The sequence below is a fragment of the Carcharodon carcharias genome, chromosome 9 (assembly GCF_017639515.1).
Source record: "Carcharodon carcharias isolate sCarCar2 chromosome 9, sCarCar2.pri, whole genome shotgun sequence".
NCBI lineage: Eukaryota > Metazoa > Chordata > Chondrichthyes > Lamniformes > Lamnidae > Carcharodon > Carcharodon carcharias.
In genome coordinates, this window is record NC_054475.1 from 4334938 (window position 1) to 4357679 (window position 22742).

At 41.7% G+C, this 22742-nt stretch overlaps 1 protein-coding gene across 1 annotated transcript; it reads right to left on the reverse strand.

The window, feature by feature from the left end:
- Window positions 1-11885, reverse strand: LOC121281945 (pepsin A-like). The gene is made up of 9 exons (XM_041195182.1): window positions 11652-11885; window positions 9756-9918; window positions 9093-9210; window positions 8187-8305; window positions 4575-4774; window positions 3274-3393; window positions 2047-2191; window positions 1166-1264; window positions 1-298 (listed from the first exon to the last, which is right to left on the reverse strand). Exons 1-9 carry the CDS (start codon window positions 11705-11707, stop codon window positions 140-142), a joined length of 1179 nt encoding a protein of 392 aa, XP_041051116.1. The 5' UTR covers window positions 11708-11885; the 3' UTR covers window positions 1-139.
- Between the last annotated feature and the right edge of the window lie 10857 nt (window positions 11886-22742).

Sequence of the window (22742 nt, forward strand, 5' to 3'; positions counted from 1 at the left end):
TATTAACATTGTTTGAAATCATTGGTACCACCATGATGCCGGTTGCGTTTGGGAATTGTGAGGAATGTCGGGAAGATTTGTAAATGTGAATCAGGGAGAGGTCGAGGAAGCAATTTAAACAAAGCCATGAATGAACAAATTAGACAGCCTGGGCAAAGCCCATTCGGTTATTTCCTCGATCAAAAATGGAATAGTAGACTCCAATGAAGACATCTCCAAGAATCCAGAGGTCTTCAGAATCAGAAAGAGCCAACGTGCTAAATCCGCTTTCACAATATTTGTAGCCATTGTAATTGTTCTGCAAGTAAAGCAATGAAGAACAAATCAATAGATTTCCCCACATTTGTTTGCTTATAAGAATGCACTTGCTTTTATGACAAACTATATTACATACAAACATACTACATTAACAGGCAGGAGAAGAAGCATTTGCCCCAAACTTCATGATGACGAGAACAACCTGACATTTCTTAGAAAGCAAAAAGAACTTTGCACAATGAATTACTTTGAAGCTAAAATGCCAAATGGCAAATACAGCAGAAACTTTCATGCAATTAGAATGCATGTTTGGCAATTGGATGAATTAACAGTTCACCTTTTTGTTGATGGTGCTGTCTCAAGGAGTGATGTGGGTGAGAACCCTATTTGAAGAAGAACGGGCAGAGACTTTCATTCTCAGGGCATGTGTGCTAGTGATTTGGGGAAAATGATTCAGCCGGAACTGCCACATGTTATGAGTGGACGACCAATCAGCCTGAGCCCCCACTCCTGATTACTGCGCTGGAATGTGTGCAAACGGGTAAAGACAGAGTTGGCCTAAAGTGTGGTACACTGTTGAATAACTCAACAAAACGTGCGGTCCTGACTCACAGTTTAAGCAAGAACCATTTGAGCATGTACTCGGGTCAGCAGGTACCCACAGAACTGTACTTAAAGGAACAGAGTCTCACAGAACAAAGGGAAGTCATTCAGCTAATTGTGCAGTTGTACTTCAACTAAAGTTGATGAAAGAAAGTGGAGTGGAAGAAATAATGAATAAAAGTTCCATGTAAATATAAATATCAATGAGGTACAGCCATTGCACTGAAACCTTTACAAATATCAGACACCCTGAGATGATGAACAATGGTGTGGAGATTCTGGCAGCCTAAGGGTTAAAGCATACCTGGAGAACATATTGGTCAGGAGAAAGCTGGTAGTCAATTCCATTGATGGTGAAAGTCACATAGGGCATGGTGGGCAGGTTACGACAGTTCACACCAAGCTGTAGAACAGAGAAACAAGAGGTTAACAGTGGTATTATCTGGGACCACAGGTCTCATTTATGTTTAAAATGAATTCTTGACTATCAGTTTGCTCTGAGCCTTTCCTTAATTTTAGCATAAGTGTAAACTATTGTAATGAATGCATCTGAGCCTCTTTTAATTTAGGGAACATAAGAAATGGGAGCAGGACTAGGCCATTCATCCCTTGAGCCTGCTCCACCATTCAATAAGATCATGACTGATCTGCTTGTGTTTCGAATTCCACATTCCCATCTACTCCTGATAACCTTTGATTCCCTTGCCTAACAAGAATCTATCTATCTATCTATCCCTGCCTTTAAAATATTCAATGACCCCGCCTCCACCATCTTCTGAGGCAGAGAGTTCCAAAGTTGCAAAAACCTCTGAGAGAAATTTTTTTTCTCCAATTCCCCCAATTTTAAAACAATGACCCCTAGTTCTGGGCTCACTCACAAGAGGGAACACTCTTTCCACATCCACCTTGTCAAGACCATTCAGGGTCTTGTATACTTCAATCAAGTCACCCCTCATTCTTCTAAACTCCAATGGAAACAAGCCCAGTCTGTCCAATCTTTCCTCATAAGACAACCTGCTCATTATAGGTATTAATCTAGTAAACCTACTCTGAACCGCCTCCAACGCATTTACATCTTTCCTAAAATAAGGAGACCAAAACTGCACAATGTATTTAAGACCTTGTGTCGTTTAAGATTTAAGATGAAATCATCTCCTTCTTGTGATAAAATACAATGCAGGTTACCACAGAATAAAGTTGTGCTTCTGCACCAATCTCGTGCTGAATTCTCTGGATCGGTGAGACAGGGCCAATAATCAGAGAGGTGCCAGTATCGACAATGGCCTGACAACCGCTTTCACAAGCCACTACCTGGCCGTTGACCTTCACACTAGGGAGGAAAAGGACATTCATGATTACGTGACCATTTTCAGAAATCTAAATGCCAACTGTTTATGGAGATTAATGTATGTGAATGTATGCATCGTATATCAAGAAGGTTTCCAAATTGAATTTGGCCATTATACTTTCAGTAAATATACAATATAACACTTTGATTGAGCTTTTGAATCTATTAATACGGCTGCACTACTTTTATTATTCTCTCAACTCTAAAATATTATTTGTCTTGCAATCTTTTGCCAGGTTTGTGTATTTTGATTCTCACTTTTCTGGTTTGCATTTGACTCTAAGTCATCCAGTGTATTGGCTTCAAAGTTTCCCTCTTGATGCTCAAGTACCTCCACCGCCTTGCCTAACTGTATCATTGTGATCTCCTCCAACACTAACAGCATGCACTGTCCGCTTTATCTCCCATTTACTGTGCATCTTATGCTTGCTGATGGTGCCAGAGTCATGATAGCTTTTTTTTGTTGAAAATTCTATTTCAAAACTTTCTTCATCCTTAAAAGTAAATTTGTTAACTGTGCTTTTAGTTACCTCCCTCTAATCACTCCCTAAATACCTGCTCCATCCACTTTTCAATCTTCATTGTGCCTTTGGTTGTTCCAATAAGTGAAAAGTGCTCCACCAAATCAGTTGCCATTGGCTTGCATTTCATCAACTCCAACATGAATAGGGGACGGTGTCATTATAACGAGCTGGATCAATGTCAGTTGAGTAGGGGTTGAGGGTTATAGAGATATTGATCATGCTGTGTGATCTTCTAATCTGGTAGATTTGGAAGATGAAGAGAATCATCAGGAGGTATGGGATGGAAGTCCATGAGAGCACAATGGAGCACAGTTGAAGGTTAAATGATCTTTTCTTGATCTGAATTTGAATAACTCTGAATTATTCATTTCCAATCTAATGCCTAATATTTTTCTTTAACATGCTATCATGTTAAACTGCCCAGTAAATGCTGTGCAACACTTAATCTGTTTATCATTATGAATGATCTCAGCACAAAGAACATCTTTGCAGTTTAATTCTGTTCTAGAACATAAGCATTTTTAATCTTCATTTACTGACCTGTCCACAAGGATTTGCCAGTATCCTTCCACAGTGACAGGAACCCAGTTAATGTTACCTGTGTAATGGTTTGGATCAAATCCACCAAATACAACTTCACTTCCTGACTCACCATCCTGTCTGTAAATCAAAAGTGAAAAGAAATTAAATCTGGAAGTGTGCAGGTTCACAATTTCTGTCACCTTTTGAAGATCATATCATAATGGCCTTTTGTCAAAAATGTGTTTGAGAGTAGCTGTGAAAATGCAGGAAAGCGCGCTGTAAATCCTAGAGAATATAAAAACTATACAGTAGGATGTAGCTAAATCCTACAACAGAAGAATGTAAATCCCCATGGTTTTAAATATTTACATTGTGATCTAGTCAGGTTTGGTTTGTTGTGATTGTGAATGAACTGCCTGAACAGAAGGAAAGAGATTCAATCGTAACTTGCAAAAGGGAATTGGACTCATACTTGAAAAGGGAAAAAAATACTGGTAATGGGGAAACGGCAAAGGAGTGGGGCTAATTGGATAGTTCCCTGAAAGAGCTGGCACAAGCGCAATGGGCCGATTGGTCTCTTTCTGTGTTGCCTAATTCTACGATTCTCTTCATTGAAGTCTACAGGGCTGGAATCAATGCTAGGGCGGTTTCACTGCCTAAGTTGGCGGGATGGACTCCCAGAATGACTGCTGGTGCAAGGCAGGTGGGAAATCTGGAACAGAACAGAAGAGGATTCTTAAAGGGGTAAAGAAATTCAAAGGCATAAAATAATTTTTTTATGGAAGAGAGGCTTTTCATGGGCTGTGGGACCTCCAGGAAAAGCGAAGAGCCTAAAGGGATGTAGAGATGACCACTGCTAGCCTTTGCACTCCTAACAGAGTTATTAGTTGCTTTCTACTTCTGCTGCATGATGTATTGCTGCCATATCCTGGATTCCAGGTTGAGGTTGGCCATACCTAAAGCAGAACAGAGGGAAATTGGCTGGTTTCCCTCACCCTGTCCCCTACCATCATTTAAATGCATTGAGTGGTCAACAGTCAAGTGACTAAGACCCCATGTCAGATGGGGCAGGGGGAGCTGGAAGACACTTTGCTCTGGTGCAGATGGGGATGGTGATCTGACTACGGGCCTCCAATCCTTATCTTGCTTAATTTCCCAACACTGTGTCACCTACAGAATTATGCCAGAGAAAAATCCAGCTGATAACATTAATGGTGTTGATAAAGAGAAAATGGAAAGCAAAGGCAATGTTTGTGTAGATTTTGTTGGGTGCTTGTTATGAAGAGATTAATTTGGGGGTCGTGAACATTATACTTCACCTGGTCAGATAAAAAGCAAACATAAATTGCTCCACCAGATGCTCAGACATCATGTTTTCGAAAACAGTTGTGGCACCTGCAACGGCATAATCTGCATATCCCAATCCCAGAATTCCATCAAATTCAGCATAATAAAGAAAGCTGCCAGGCTCAGTGATGCTTAAACCAAATTCTTGGTGGGTGATATCAATGTTGGATACCTAATTGAAAAGAAAACTGTTTAAATATTTTACAGTAGGTCATCCTGTCAGAAGTCAAGTAACATAGGCCTGGTAGTAATGAACACATTGGGGTTGTGCCAGTTTCTTGGTCTCTGCTATTCCAAATTGCCCTTGCAAGGTGTTGAACCCCCTCCTGCCCGTTGCTAGGTGAATGCCTTCGGGAGTATGAAGTCAAGGATACAGACTCCCTACACTAGAAGTTCCCACTCCAATGTGTTAATCAGGCTCTGGTGCATCATTGGACACCAACACATCTAGTGAGGTGAGGCACTGCAGTCTCCAAATGGGCAGATGTGGTCCCCAGCAGTCCAAGCCATTGAAGAAACACATCATGTTTTAAACATTTTCTGGAACACCACTTCTTCTTCCAGAGGCTGAGGAAGATATGTGATTTGGGAAATAAAGGGATAAAAGATTACTTTGATTTATACTTATGAAAGCTGTTTCTTTTGCTGTATTTTTCCATAATCTTTTGCTTACACACTTGGCCTGTTTTTCTGGATGTGTTTTGTTAGAGGTGAAGTTACTGTAGCCGATAAGCTTTGTATTTTTTTCCATTTCGTACTTTCCCATGAGCTTGCTTGACTATGAGAATATGATGTGATGTGCTTTGCAGGGACACATTGAAGTCCATGAGCAGTCAAAATATACTCGGCCATGTAGCCAGCTGAAGCTGTATCGTGTATAAATGTGTGTTATTGTAACTGCTCTCTGAGAGATTCTATAGCTTGGCTCTTTCCCTTCCCTGCTCAAAATAAAGATTTTCTGACTTTAACCATCTCCGTACTTCAAGTGGCTTTTCTTCCACAACAAATGGAAGGACTGTCAGGGGAACCTTGGATAACCTTTCCCAAAATACCAGCTGGGCATCAGAGTTTCTGACTGTTTGGGCCAGGTGTGCACTCATAGTGGGCCAATTCTAGATAGATGCTGTTACACTGGCCTCAAAGTATCTTGGGGATGTTTTGCCAAAAAAAGGTGGACCAGAAAGTGATTGTAAATTAAAGAAAGAAGAAACTGCTACTTATGTAGAACCTTCAGATATTGTTCAGATATCCCAGAATGTTTTACAGCCAATGAATTATTTCTGAAATGCACTCAGTTACTACGTCTATCTGTAACTAAGGCGAGAGTGACCTAACGCTTAAACAAGTATCAGCTGATCAGAGAGAGCCATTGTGACTTTATTAAAGATAAGTCATGTCTGTATAAACAAGTTGAACCTTTTGAGGGGCTAACCCTTAAGGTAGATTAGGTATGGTCTATGGACGTTGTACATCAGGACATCCAAAAGGCATTGGATGAGGTTCCAGAAAAGAGAAGATTAGGGAAAGCAAGGGCGTACTTTTGAGGTGGACTTTTAACTTTAGCTTGAAATTGGTTGGGAAGTAGGATGCAGAGAGAGGAGATACAGGATATGTACGCAGACTGGTGGAATGTGACAAGTGGTGTTCTCCGGGAATCTGATCTGGAGCCTCATCCTTTCACCATAGATAGATGAAGGAATTGCGAGTTGTATTAGACTGCAGGTTACATGGAGCTAGGAGGGAAAGCAAGCAGTGCAGATGGCAGCACATTGTCGCAAGGGAACATAACCAGAATAAGTGAATGGGCATGCTGAGTTCAATGTGTGTACGTGTGAGGCCATTCACTTTGGACAGAAGGTAAAAGAGTATTTTCCAAATGGTGAGAAATTAGGAATGGTAGAGGAGAGTGACTCGGGAGCCCAACATTACAAATTGTTAAAAGCCAGTTGGCAGATACAAAAAAGAATCAGTAAAGCTGATGGATTGTGAGCCTTTAACACAAGCATGATGAAATACAAAGGGACGGAAGTTGTTCTTGAGGTTTGAAGATCCTTGGTGAGACTCTCAAGGGCAATTAGGGATGAGCAATAAATGCTGGCCCAGCCAACAACAGCCACACCCCGTGAAAGAATTAATAATAGAACACAATGTGGTACTGTTATTCAAGAAGGTAGGAAGGGATAAACCAGGGAACTACAGTCCTGTTAGTCTAACCTCAGTGGTGGGGAAGCTATTGAAAGCAATTCTGAGGGACAGAATTGATCTCCAGTTGGAGAGGCAGGGATTAATCAAGGACAGTCAGCACGGTTTTGTTAAGGGGAGGTCATGTCTGACCAATTTGATTGAATTTTTCGAAGAGGTGACCAGGTGTGTAGATGAGGGCAATGCATTTGACGTAGTCTACTTGGACTTCAGCAAGGCTTTTGATAAGGTCCCGCTTGGGAGACTGATAACGAAGATAAGAGCCCTTAGGATCCAAGGCAACTTGGCAAATTGGATCCAGAAATGACGGAGTGGCAGGAAGCAGAGGGTGATGGTCAAGGGGTGTTTTTGTGACTGGGAGCCTGTGTCTAGTGAGGTTCCACAGGGAGCGGTGTTGGGTCCCTTGCTGTTTGTGGTATATATAAACGATTTAGACTTGAATGTAGGAGGGTTGATCAGTATGTTCACGGATGACATGGAAATTGGTGGGGTGGTAAATAGTGAGGAGGATAGCCTTAGGTTACAGGACAATATAGCCAGGCTGGTCAGTAGGGCTGATCAGTGGCAAATGGAATTTAACCTGGATAAGTGTGAGGTGAAGCAATTGGACAGGACAAACAAAGCACGGGAATACATGATGAGTGGTAGGACCCTGGGAAGTACTTGGTGTGCATGCCCACTGGTCCCTTAAGGGAGTGCGACAGGCAGATGAGGTGGATAAGAAGGCATATGGGATACTTGCCTTTATTGGTCAAGGCATAGAATATAAGGGCAGGGAGTTTATGCTGGAACTGTATAAAACACTGGTTAGGCCACAGGAAGGATGTGATTGCGCTAGAGAAAGTGCAGAGGAGATTTTCCAGAACTTTGCCTGAGCTAGAGAGTTTTAGTCATGAGGAGAGATTAGATAGACTGGGGTTAATTTCCCTGGAGCAGAGGAGATTGAGGGGGGACACGATTGAGGTGTACAAAACTTATGAGGGGCATATATAGGGTAGACAGAAAGGAACTTTTCCCCTTGGTGGAGGGATCAATACCAGTGGTCATAGATTTAAGGTAAGGGGCAGGAGATTTAGGCAAATTCATTCACCCAGAGAGTGGTAGGAACCTGGAACTCTCTGTCTGAAGGGGTGGTAGAGGCAGAAACTCTCATGACATTTAGGAAGTATTTGGATGTGCACTTGTGATGACATAGCATACAAGGCTATGGGCCTTGTGCTGTAAAATGGGATTAGCATAGTTAGTACTTGTTTCATTGGTGCAGATTCGATGGGCCGAAGGACCTTTTTCTATGCTGTAGACCTCTATAACTCTATGACAATCTGCAACACTGACTTCTCTATGGGCCCCTCAGACATGGGAAATCAGCTAGTTTGACTTACTCTGACAGTGTCATATCCCAGTACACCAGTCATGCTGCCTGTACCATATTGGATAGAAAGGTACTTGTTTGAAAGGCGAAATGTTGAGGACGCTTGTGGATTAAACTTGCGATGATCACCTACAAGAAAAGCACATCTTATCCAGTTAGTTTCATTAGATTACAGTGTTCATTTCAATACAACAACAATTTGGCCTGGACGAATGTTGTGGAGATGTGATCAAATCCCACCACAACAACTGGGCAATTTAAATTTAATTAATTACAAACAAAAATGGAACAAAAAGTGAGTATTAGTAATGGCGACTAAAAAACTACAGGATTACCATAAGAACCCATTCCCCCCTCCCTGCTTCAACACTAATACTGGGCAGACAGTATAACTTAGGTCTGCCAGCTCCAGGTCAATTCAGGAGGTAGTTATCGTATAGCAACCTTTTTGTTTACCCAGTTTCATTCATTTGGAAATAAAAACTTGATGATCTGTGGAAATTATTTACATCCTTCTAATACTTCATTGGTTGGTTGTAACATTGATGACTCAGCGAGTAGTAGGTCATGAACACCATGTGCTTAGAAAATAAGAGGCACAGGACGTCCTGCTTTAGATTACTGACCTGGAGATCTAAGCTATAACATACAAAGTTGGATCCTGAATCAACCCAGCTCCCACCTTCTTTTGGATACAAACTACTCCTGATCATCCAAAGGTTAAAGAAATTGAAGCAACCAATTATGTGAATTACACAACAGCGAATCTAAGTGGGAATTCAGTGCTTAACAATTGCATTATAAAATCATAATGAAGCAAATTGGAGTTGAAAAGAACTAACTGCATCACCTCCAAAGTTCTGTGTACCAAAATGTGCCATTATGAGAATTCCTTCTATGGTCTAGATTTACTTACGGCATGCTGGACTAGAGCAGTAACCCGATGGGACCCAAAGGTTTGAAGAGCCAGTATCAAAGACGACAATGAAACTCTGAGGTGGCGTCCCGATGCTGATTGTTCCGTAGTAAGACAGCTGTCAGGAAATTAAAAGGAAGATGTGAAATTAGAAATGGATCTGGATCTCAGACAAAGTACAGTAGAGATGTGTTACAGATCCGACGTGTTTAAGCATTGAGTTTTCTAAAAGCTTAGTTTAGGAAGTGCGTTTAACCTAACCACAATGGGAACGAATTTTGCATCCATTTTACAATTTTACTGCCCCTGCAGTTTATTGAAACCAAATTAGATTTCCAAATGCTTAACAAAGATCTCTAAAGGCGACAGGGCTACTTTTGGCAAATATTCCACTGGTTTACGTAATGAGGAATGGGAGCAAATCAGCATTTAGTAAAATACGTAGGAATGGCAAGGGGCTATTTTCAGTTTCAATCATACACTCTCTTAGCGCTGTGCTAAAATATATCTATTGCAAAATGATTGCCACCATTATTTGCTGTACTTTTAGATTTCAGATACCGGTGGCAGGGTTAATGAAGGGCAGAATGCCGTCAAATCAATCAGGATGACCATTTCTATTCTATTTGCTGCTCTTCCTTAAAAACACTACAGATTACTTACATCCAGGTAGTTCACTAGTGGCTCTGTTGAACCTGATGAGTCCTGCTGGGATGGTCCACGGAATTTGGAAAGGGGATTGTATGGGTGTTTCTTCAGGAAATCTTCGAGTAAACCACGTTCCGCCAAGATATTGCGGACAGATTTACCCTTAAATAGTTTCACTCTGCAAGGACAGGAGTGAAAGAGGGTCAACACTTGGGCAAATATGTCCTTCTACATTTTTCTCGACACCTTACAGTGTCATGCACTTAGGCTATGTTCAGTTTCAAAAACAAAAGTAACATACACACAAAACAGAGATTAATGTAAGAAGGGATACACACAAAAGAACATACAGATTAGGAGCAGGATTAGGCCATAATGAGCACAACTATTTCCAAGATGGGATTATCAGTATCTGACACTTTCCGTTTAAATAACAGCTTCATGGATTGAGATGCATGCTGATTGTTTGTGGAGCACTGGGAAGGGATTTTTCTTTCCTTTTCAGAATGTAGTATTTATCACTGAATCCCCACATTCTCTCCAATTCATGTTCAGCTAAAGTTCTATAGACACTTCACTTAATGTCTGCTATATTCAGGCTTTTTCTTGTGGATATTGGTAAACAAACTTCTCATAATAATTACATCAAAATAGTTCCCCACACAAAAATATTCCATACCCATGACAAATTTCATCAATGTTGGCCAATCTATTAGAAATGCAAAAACAATAATGTTGCAGAAAGAAAATCAATCCTATTCATCTTTAAGAGCCCAATTACACAGGGAACGTTCCTTCCACCTACTCAAAATGGACTTTGATGGCAAAAGCCCACTTGCATCTTCTCAAATATAATAGGTATTCTAAGTAATTCTCATGTGTCCTGGGGCTTAGTGAGGCTACAATATGAAAAGTGTGTATGCTATCTAGTACACAAAATGCAGTTGGCTGCAACACCCCAGGCATGAGGGACTAAGGGAGAAGCTAATGGAAGCCTGCTCATCCAATTTTCTGATCTTTCATAGTCATTTTATAACTATGTAACCAGGAAATTGATGGGAAGATTGGGCACAAAGGCAAATCAGCCCATTAAGCACACAGGTATTGTTAATATAATGAACTTGTCATGAACAGGTACAGAAAATAATCAGAAAGGCTAATGTCATGCTGACCTTTATATCTAGAGGACTAGAATACATGGAGGTAGAAATCATGCTTCAGTTATACAAATCCCTGGTTAGGCCACACCTGGAGTACTATAGGCACCACACCTATGGAAGGATATATTAGCCTTGGAGGGAGTGCAGCATAGATTTACCAGAATGATACCTGCATTCCAAGAGTTAAGGGGACATTACACAAACCAATGTTGTATTCCCTAAAATTTAAAAGATTAAGAGGCAATTTGATCAAAGTTTTCAAGATATTAAGGGGAACAGACGGGTTCGATAGAGAGAAACTATTTCTGCTGTTTGGGAAGTCAAGGACTAAGGGGCTAATCTAAAGATTAGAGCCAAACCTGTCAGGAGTGAAATTAAGAACCACTTCTACACACAAAGGGCGGTAGAAATTTGGAACTCTTTTCCACAAGTGGCAATTGGTGCTAGGTCAATTGTAAATTTTAAACCTGAGATTGATAGAGTTTTGTTATCCAAAAGTATTAAAGGATATGGGTCAAAGTATGGAGTTAGGTCATAGGATGATCCATGATCTCACTGGCTGACAGAACAAGCTGGAGGGGTTCAATGGCCTATTCCTGTTCCTATGTTCCTCGTGGCAGAAGAGAGATTCAGAATTGAAATGTTCAAGGCAAACTCAAAACATTTTGATGGCATTATCATCTTCCATCTGTGAGGAAACAGTCATATTATATCTAACTTCAGAACCAAGACTCCGATCATAGGTTCTTACCTGATTAGACATTCAGAGAGCTGAATGCAAGCAAGTGCAATGAGCAACCACTTCATCTTTGTCCCTTGGTGTAGTGAAATGACTCCAAAAGGGAAATATCAGATGCTCCTGCAAATGGGTTCTAGTTGTTGCTGCTTTTATAGTGGTCCGTATCAATCCTTTCCATTGTCTTTCGATGTGGATAACAGATTAGGCAGTTAAGAGTTTTTCCATAATTGGTAGATATTAAACTTGATGACCTTGTTGGAAAAGCAGATATTGCTGCCAAATTAAGTGACCTCAAACCCGAAAATTACAATTTGACGCATTATTAAATAGCAATGACTTTTATTAATACAATTATAACTGATAAAGATATTAAACTTTTATTTACAAACTGATGATAAATGCTCCATCAAATTACTTGGGTGTTGCAATTTGAACATATAGCCTCAGAGACTGATAAGCAATGAATTTGTGTCTGGATGACATTGAGCTTATTTTTGTATATGGTCAGTTGACTGCTCTGTGAAGCACCCATTGAATGGGCATTTGTCCCAAAATTCATAGCATGTTGACAGCATTAGGACAAAAAGGACGTTGCAATCTGTAATAAATTGTTGCTTAAATTTTGGTGATTCATGTAATGAGATCACATGTGCTTTCAGATTTTCTTTTCTGATATGTAAGGGTCAGAAATACACAGATTGGCTGTGAATGTTGCTGCTACAATGTTATGTGTATGTTGCCTTTTATCACCATAGTTCTTATTTAAGGATAGTAATGAATTGATACAAATTTTGGGAAGCCATTAATGTGCTAACCAGATGAGCCAAACACCATGGAAGACACTATCTCCAACATCTGCGCACTGTGGCTATGTTGCATACTATCTACAAGATGCACTGAGGCAACTCACCAAGGCCTTTTCAACAGCATCTTCCAAATTGACAACCTCCCCCACCAAGGAGAACAAGGACAAGAGATGAATGGGGTCCTGCCAAATCTCACAAAGAAAGTGCAACACAGCAGTGACAAGCCGACAGCTGCAGAGACAGAGTTTATAAAAAACAGTGACTGCTCTTAAAGCAGCAATAAATTTAGAAGGGTAAATACAAGAAAAATGGCCATGGACACAAAATTATAAGAGATCACAGAGAGAGGGCGACTCCGCGGTAAGCCAAACACCTAAATTCACATTACCTGGAAAGCCAATCAGAAGTGCAGTCCCCTTGCAGTCAGTCACAATGCTGCAGGTCAGACATGTCGATCCATTCAATCCCATTTCAGATGACTGGTCTCAGTATGTCAAATGCCTAGCGATCTTTTTTACCACTAACCACATCACGGGGGAGGCGAAGAAGAGAGCGATTCTTTTATCCTCATGAGGGAGCAAAAGGTATCGGCTGATCTGCAACCTTACGTCATCTTGCGCCCCAGACTCGAAGACTTTTGATGAGTTAATATAAATTGGACAGAGCCACCTGAAATCAAAGTCCTCAGTTACTCTGCAGCGCTTCAAGTTCAACTGAAGGAATAAGCTGACTATGTGGCCATTTCAATGGCATTAGCTGAGCAGTGTGAATTTGGAATGTCCATTAGTGATATGTTGAGATGGGCTGATATGCTGGATTGGAAATGATGTTATCCAAAGGCGTTTGCTAGCCGAACCTACTCTTGACTTCAATAAGGCATTAGAATGAGCTACCGTGATGGAGAGTGCTGTTAGAAATTCCAAAGTTATAGAGATACACAAGATGGCGTCGTCCATGTAGTCAAGCAGGATAATCCGGCAACGAAAGGCGTGAAAACATCAGATTCCATAGAAGGGCGGGAAATACTCTCTAGCTCCAGACTATTGAAAAGCAATGGCAGTGCAATGAAAACCCATAACATGGATGAGAGAAATACATCCAGACCAGACTCCAGTGAGCGAAAACCAACTCAAACAAGTCGAGATGCTTTTTCTGCCAGCGCTCTGGCCCCATAATGTGGCACTGCAGAGAAAGGCTAAAACAGCACTATAAAGGCAGAAGGAAAATCGTGAAATATGCCTCATGGAGGAGCCCGAAGAAATAGAATCAGACATCCATTCATTATATAGCCTCACAGAAGGTAGAACCGAGCCAATCCAAGTAAACATTTCAGTTAACGGACATCCCATTAAGATGGGAATGGATACAGGAGCGGTGATGTCCATCATTAGAGAGCATACATTTAGATATCTGAATAAAGGAACCCATCCTTTGAAGTTAGAAGTTTCGGACACAAAGCTGAGGACATACATCGGTGAAGAAATAAATGTGAAAAGGGTATGATAAGTCAATTTGCAGTATGAGGAACAGTCGGCAAAATGACCCCTATTTGTAATGTCAGAGCAGGGGACCGAGTTTCCTTGGAAGAAGCTGGCTGGGAGAGATAAATCTTGAGGGCCCGTTAAGCTCTCAATTCGAACCAGAAGTGTTTCTGCAGGAAAAAATGAGCACACAAAGACCAAATGGGAGAAGCCCACAGAATCACAGAATCACAGTGCAGAAGAGACCCTTCGGCCCATCGAGTTGCACCGATACATGAGAAACACCTGACCTACCTCCCTAATCCCATTTACCCAGCACTTGGCCCATAACCTTGAATGTTATGACGTGTGGAATGCTCATTCAGGTAATTTTTAAAGGAAGTGAGGCAACCCGCCTCCACCACCCTCCCAGACAGCGCATTCCAGACTCTCACCACCCTCTGGGTAAAAGGTTTTTCCTCACATTCCCCCTAAGCCTCCTACCCCTCACCTTGAACTTGTGCCCCCCTCGTGACTGACCCTTCAACTTAGGGGAACAGCTGCTCCTTATCCATCCCGCTCATGCCCCACATAACCTTGTACACCCTGATCAGGTCACCCCTCTGGCTTCTCTGCTCCAATGAAAATAACCCCAGTCTATCCAATCTCTCTTCATAATTTAAATGTTTCATCCCAGGCAACATCTTAGTGAATCTCCTCTTCACCCCGTCCAGTGCAATCACATCCTTCCTATAATGTGGTGACCAGAACTGCACACACTACTCCAGCTGTGGCCTCACCAAGGTTCTATACAACTCCAACATGACCTCCCTACTTTTGTAATCGATGCCTCGATTAATAAAGGCAAGTATCCCATATGCCTTTTTCACCACCCCACTAACATGCCCCTCCGCCTTCAGAGATCTATGGACACACATGCCAAGGTCCCTTTGTTCCTCAGAACTTCCTAGTGTCATGCGGTTCATTGAATACTTCCTTGTCAAATTACTCTTCCAAAGTGTATCACCTCACACTTTTCAGGGTAAATTCCTTCTGCCACTTATCTGCCCATTTGACCATCCCGTTGGATGGGCAGTGAAAAATTGAGCGTAATTATTACTTTAATGGCCTTAATAGGCCTTTTCATTGTGGGTGGGCGCGCATTCGATTTCCGTGCGCTCCTGTTATCTGAAATTCCGCACGAGTCCGCGATGACTTCAAGACGCTTGGCCGACTACACCGCACGTCGCTTTATGCTCGTTAGTGTCGGGCACACACCTGAACCCCCCTACCAAAGAGTGAAAAATTCAGGCCTATGTATCCATGAATTCATTCAAGCTGGGCAGTTAATAGGAATGTAGTGGGAGTCAGGGACTGTGTAGTCAGGAGGATTGATACAGCTCGCTGCAGCCAAGAGCGGTATTCCAGACAGCTGTGTTGCCCACCCAGTGCCAGGGTTTGGGAAGTATGCTGTGGGCTGGAGAGGAACTTGTAGTGAGGAGGGGAAGATCCAGCTGGCGTGATCGACATTGGTACCAGCAGCATTGATAGGGCTAGGAAAGAGGTTCAACTTCTTATGATTATGAGCAGCTCGGGGCTAAATTAAAAAGCAGAGCACCTTTTTTCAAGAAAAGAGGGAGACAGACAGCAGGAAACTACAGTTCAATTATCTTAATATCTGTCGTAGAGAAAGTGCAAGAATCCATTATTAACAAGGTTTTAACAGGATACTTCGACAATCATAATCTGATCAGGTAGAGTCAACTTGAGATGTGGAAGAGAAATCATGTTTAACTATTCTATTAGAGTTTTTTTTGAGTAACTAACAAGCAAGGTGGATAACAGGGAACCTGTAGATTTGGTGTACTTGGATTTCCAGTAGGCATTTGATAAGGTGCCACATCAAAGGTCACTACAGAAGATAACAGCACATGATATAAGGGGTAACATATTACCATGGATAAAGGATTAGTTTGTGAACAAGAGGCAGAGAGTAGGGACAAATGTGTCTTTTTCAGTTTGACAGGAGGTCCACAGGCTTGGGCCTGAACCTTTTCCAATCTACATCAATGATTTAGACGAAGGGACCAAATTTTGGGGAGCTAAATCTGCAAATTTCCAAGATAGGTAGGAATGTAAGTTATCAAGAGGAGGTAGAGAGTCTGCAAAGGGATATACACAGGTTAAGTGAGTGGGCAAAACAAATAGCAGATGGAGTATAATGTAGGAAATGTGAACTTGTCCACTTTGGCAGGAAGAATAGAGAAGCAGTATTCTATTAAAATGGAGGGAAATTGCATAACCCGGTGGTAGAGAGGAGTCTGGGTGTCCTGGTACATGAATCACAACAAGTTGGTGTGCAGGTAGAGCAAGTGATGAGGAAGGCACATGGATTGTTGGTGTTTATTGCAAAGGGAATGGAATTTACAAGTCGGGATGTTTTACTGCAGATGTAGAGGACATCAGTGAGACTACATGTGGAATGCTTGTTCACGACATCTTTTGCAATCTCTCCTTTGCCTCCACCTATCGCTGGCCTTCTATCCAGCTTCAGCTGTTCCACCCCCCTTAAACAGTATATATTTCACCACATTTCCACTTCCCATTAGCTCTGCAGAAGAGTCATACGGACTTGAAACATTAACTGTATCATTCTCTCCACAGATGCTGTCAGACCTGCTGAGTTTTTCCAGCATCTTTTGTTTTTGTTTCTGCAATGCTGTCAACAGTTTTGATCTCCTTATTTAAATAAAGATATGATTGCATTCCAAGAATGCGTAGCAGTTTCACTTGGTTCATTCCTGGGATGAAGGGCTTATCCTGTGAAATAATGTTGAACAGGTTGGGCCTATACCCATTGCAGTCTAGAAGAACGAGAGGTGATCTTATTGAAAGACATAAGATCCTTAGGTAATTTGACACTGGGAGGATGTTTCCACTTCTGGAGGGGACCAGAACCAGGAGACACAGGTTAAGATGGGGAGGTTTCCCTTTTAGGGCTGAAATGAGGAGAAATTTTTCCTCTCAGAGGGTCATTAGTCTGTGGAATTCATTCCCCAGAGAGCTGTGGAGGCTGGGTCATTGAATTTATTCAAGGCAGGGTAAACTGATTCTTTAATAGACAAGGGAATCAAGGGTTAGGGAGGGCAGACAGGAAACTGGAGTTGAGGCCACAACCAGATCAGCCATGATCTTATTGAACGGCGTAACAGGCTCAAAAGGCAGAATGGCCGACTCATGCTGCTAAGTCCTATGTTCCTATGGTCACTATGTGCAGCTTGCGCATGACCTGCAACCTTCACCAAACCGAGGGATGAGACTGTGGGTCATCGTGATGTCATAGCATGACAAAACGGAAGAATTTGAATGCAAATTAGATCATTTTTTTCAGCAAACAGTATATTGGGATACAGCCTTGAAGCAATTTGAGACATAACATGCTAAGTGTAGAAATGTTGCAGAGGAATAGGCGGCTTTAGACTTATGAGAATAGAAATTGGGCCACATTACATCCTCTTTACAGGCAAAAAATGGAATTAAATAGGACTAATTTCAGCCACTAACATTCTGTGCCCCAAGGAGGTCTGAATAAATGTGCTGCTTGATATTAGGACTGGCCATTTATTCAGCTATTACTGGTGGACACTTAAAACAAGTGATAAGCATCTTACATGTGAAAATGAGGTGGGACAAACTCACATTATTCAGATGAGGTCTGAGAACTAATGTGTTAGTAACTGAAGTGAAGTGCAGCCCACCATCAGATCGAGCCAAAACAGTAACAACGGACAATATGCTTGCAATGCGTCAAAGTTTATTGTCATTATTTTTGCTAATAAAGAAATAAAAGATTCTCAGTAAAGATAAAAACAAGTCTGGCATTCACCAACAAGATGCAAGATCTTAGTAAAATTCACAATGGTGATAATTGTCACAAGTTCGGCTTAGGCAGTAAACCTAGGCAGTTTTATAATGATGGGCAATTCCATGTGCCAATTTACCAAGCAATCTGTGTAGGTAAATCATGTGGAGATGCTTCATCTACTACATTATGAATGCTTCACACTTCTGTTCATAATGGACAGAGACATTGCATACATTGTGCATTTAAACTCAGTATGGTCTGGACAGAGTAGATAGGGAGAAACTGTCCCAACACGTGAAAGGATCGAGAATGAGAGGCCTCAGATTAAAGTAATTGGCAAAAGAAACAAAAGCAACATGAGAAAAAACTTCTTTATGCCGAAGAGGCTAAGATCTGGAATGTACTGCCTGAGACTCTGATGAGGGAATGTTCAATTGAAGCATTCAAATGGGAAGCAGACTGTTCTCTGAGAAGGAAACATGGGCGAGGTCACAGGGAGAAGGCAGGAGAATGGTACTAAGGGAATTGCTCATCCAGAGAGCCGGTGCACAAAGGGGCTGAATGGCCTCCTTCTGCACTCTAACAATTCTATGATTCTGGAATATGTTTTACTAACTTCATCTAGCGTGCTTTCCATGTACAAGCCTAGATTAAGGCAAAACATTTCGACAGCTTATGGCTCCAGAATAGATCATTGTACATGTGATCTAATGTACATAGCAATTAATCCAAAGTTCAGGCAGCTCTTCATTTAGGATCATGGGCTACTGAAAGTAGAAGGAAAATCTTAGTGTATCCACAAAGCGGTTAATCATCCAAGGTTGACTTTGCAAGATTAACCATTTAAAGCACATTTTGTCAAGCCATTTTGTTGAATGTCTGGGTCAGTATGGTAAGAGTTCATCCAGATGTAATTAAAAGGTTCCAGCTCATTGACTTTATTTTAGAGTTCCTCCTTGCTGCATCTCATGCATAATCAGATGACCCTGAGCACTCATGAACTGGAGACTTCCTAGGTTTTCACCTTGTGTTACCTTATGGCCCACTCCTTCAATCATCGCCAATGAATGAGCAAAACCTCAAAATGGAATCAGAATGTGCTTTAAATTAAATCCTGGAAGAGTAAATTAGGTAGATTTGGCGAAGCCCATACGATTGTTTCCTCTGTCAAAGATGGAATAATATGGTCCAATGAAGACATCTCCCAGAATCCAGAGGCCTCCAGAAGCGCTTGGAAGATACATGCCATCAAATCCACTTATGCAAGTACCTTGATCCTGGAAGGGAAGCAAAGTGTGAGAGTTAGTTCCCCAGAACTACTTCATAGCAAATACTGATCCTTGTGTAAGTATAGTAATAAAAGATGAAAATACCTGCCATGTTTTACTCTTTTGTCATTACTCTATGATAACTGAAATCAAACTAATGATCTACAACAATTTATCTCTGCTCTTGATTCTGCTTTGTCAACCGTAACCAACTTTCCCAATCAATTATCTCCACAAACTTTCCAGGTTAAAGGAGTAAAGAAAGTTTCTCATTTGAGAGCACAGTTGTCAAATAGCTTGCCAAGAAGTTATATAATGGGATGAGAAAATAAATTTCTATTAGAAACACTAGAAAAATAAATCAATTGGCAATGTTTCACTATTGAGAGTGATGATTTGGTGAAAGTTAACAATGGATGAATTATGTTTAATCACTGATGATTCAAAACTGGATAATTGGGAAACATTATGTCTCACACAGGGATAATGGGCTGAAATAAAATTGTTTGATGTTTCTATTTAATGGAGCAAAGACAAATGTAAATCATTGGTCCATCAGTCTCTGGGCCACTGCTGTGCTGCAGATACAATTCTACACTACATGTTTCATGGTGCAGTTGTGACAACACAGTTGGACTGGGACAAAGTAGTCCACATGATTGATAGCCCACTCACTCCCTCCACCAACAGCGCACCATGACTGCAGTGTGCACCATCTACAAGATTCACTGCAGAAACTTGTCAAGTCGTCTTCAATAAGACGATTCAAAGCGGAAACCTTCACCATCTAGAAGGACAAGAGTAGCAGTTGCACGAGAACACCATCACCTCCAAGTCACATGCCATCTGGCTCGGACATATATCACCATTCCTTCATCGCTGCTGGATCAAAATCTTGGAACTCCTTTCCCAACAACACTGTGGGAATACCTTCACAACAGGTGCTGCAGTGGTTGAAGAAAGCAGCTCACCACCACCTTCCCAAGGGCAATTGAGTATGGGGCAATAAGTGCTCGCCTTGACAGTGACATCCATCTCGAAAGAATTCATGAAAAAAAGACCCTCCCTTGTATTATTAATTGATATGAAAATTTATTTTTTTCACTAATTGTAATATATTTACTTCAACTGATCATTTTGTACATTTTCATTCATTTTCTGCTTAATTTCTCTTGAAGTGAGCTGACAAGCAATTTTACTGGATACTGAAGTCAGAGAACACAGCCAAGCCATTCAAAGTCAGGTTTATCAAATTCATCCAATTACATACCTGGAGTGTGTATTCAGATGGAGTAAGGGGATAGTCAATTCCATTGATTGTGAAGACTACATCAGGCATGGAGGGCAAATTGTTACAGTTGATAGAGGACTGTAAAACAGGCAAAGTATTTGTTAATGATTGTGAGCAGAGTGTTCTCGGAGAAGCACTTGCAAGAAATACTTGTATAACTTGTAAAATCAAAGATGCCATTATTGGATGTGCAGTTGGACATGTTTAAAAGTAGGTGTGGTTTACATTGCAGCACAGGTGCTGAGATGCTCCTGTTAGTGAACTTGCTGAGGTTGTGGGAAGCTCCCTGCAACCTATTGGCAGGAAACCTGACCACTAAGTGTTTGTTGATGAATCCAACTTGGCCCTGAAGACTGGAAAATTAGCTCTTACTTGCTAGGCTTAAGAAGGATGAGGCGCTGGGAAACCCAACCCAATCAGGAATTTGATCCTGATTGCCAAAACTCCTTTCACATAGGGTCCTTACAGCAAAGTCTGGAAATTTTATCTCTTTAGTGTAAGCTATCTTGAAATGCAAATGTGAAAGTGAAAGGCAGGAGGCAAATCCATATTATTACCTATTCTCCCCATATTGTACCTCTAAAGAGTGTTCTGTGATACTAAGGAATAATGGAAGAGAAATGACAATATATGTATTCAGGTTTTCAAACTTTTTCAAAAAAATTAAACTCTTCAATAAATCATCATCTTATAAATGCTACAAAATGAAAAGTACATCAATAGAATCTCCTTTGGTTGATTATAAAACTTGGTGTGTTCCATGGAAGCTTACCAGGCCTCCGTATCCTTCAGTTGCACCGATCATTAGCTGGATAATGCTGATGGATTCACTGGGGCCAGTGAGCAGAGAAGTACCAGTGTCAACGATGGCCTGACAGCCTTCACTACAGGCCACAACCTCCCCATTGATTGACACACTGAAAACAAAAAGCGGTTAGAATTAATTGAACCCTTTCCTTCCATAAACCTCTAAATCTCTTGCCCCCTTTAACCTACTCCTGAAACTCCACCTTTTTTGACCAAGGTTTTGATCACTGGTCCCACCTCTTTACAATGACATAGGAACATAAAAAATAGGAGCAGGAGTAGGCAGTACTACCCTTCGGAATGGCTCAGCCATTCAATAAGGTCATAGCAAATCTTTGACCTCAATTCCACCTTCTCACACTATCCCCACAACCATAATTCTCTTAGTATACAAAAACCTACCAATCTTTCTCTTCAATATACCCAATGACTGAGCATATGCAACTCTCTGGGTTAACTCCAAAGATTCTCCACTCTTCGAGCAAAGAATTTCTCTTCCAGTCCAATTTGGCCGTCTACTTATTCTGAGGCATTAGCCCCTAATTTTGTACTTTCCAGAAGTACAGAAACATCTGCCTAGCATCTGCTCTGCCAAGCCCCTTAAACATTTTAGATGTTCCAATGACATCACGGGCAGGATTTTCCAGCCCCGCCTGCTGCCAGGATTGTCCACTCCCGCCAAAAATCAATGGAATTTTGGCTGGTCTGCCGCATCCCCCCGATACAGATCCCACCATAGTGGCCACTGCTGGCTCTGCATCTAGTTCCTAGTGGAGATCAGCAATCGGGCTAGAAGGGGAGACACGTTGCCTGGATTTTGGGGGATCTAGGCTAGTTGGCCCCAGTGAGGGGAAATGGGGGCTGGACTGCGCAGAATGGAGGAGGGAGGAAACCTGAAAGTGGTTGGTTTGCAGTTGGTAAGGATGAGGTAGCATCTGATTTTAGGGGGAATCAACCCCCCCAACCCCCCCAATGGACCCAAGCAGCCGGTAAAGGAGGAATGCTGTCCCGTCACCACTCCCCTTCCAAAAGCCTGAGGAATGGGACCTGGTGACCTTCAAACTTCACTCAGACCTCCGCCCGCCCTGGGAAAATTTGAAGTGGGGTGGAAAGAGGCCCTTAATGAGGATTTCAATTGGCCCAAGTGTGGGTGGGTTACCCACTGCCTCCATTGATGTGTAAAATTACGGTGGGTTTGGGGGTGGGTAGGTTGGTGCCGGGAAAGGCAGCAATTTTATGCGCCCCTTCCCACCACCTCCTGCCCACCCCTCGCCCACCTGCCGGCCGGACCCCATTATTCAGCCCATGATTTACATTCTTGTGAGGGTTCAGCTTAAACTTTGTCACCTGGGTTATAACATGGCAGCAGGGACCACCGGCTGACTGTAGAAAACACCAGCACATTTTCCTGGCAATTTGTACCCTCCTGTGCTGAGTTGTATTGATTTTCCCATTCCTGTGCTGAGGTGTATTGGAGAGTCTCGGTGAAGTTCATAGAAACAAATGAGGTTGGAAGGCCCTATGTGTGAACTGTATAGGAATCTGCCTGATTTTCCTCCATATGCTGTATCTGGCAATCCTGGACACTCTGTCACAGGAACAAAAA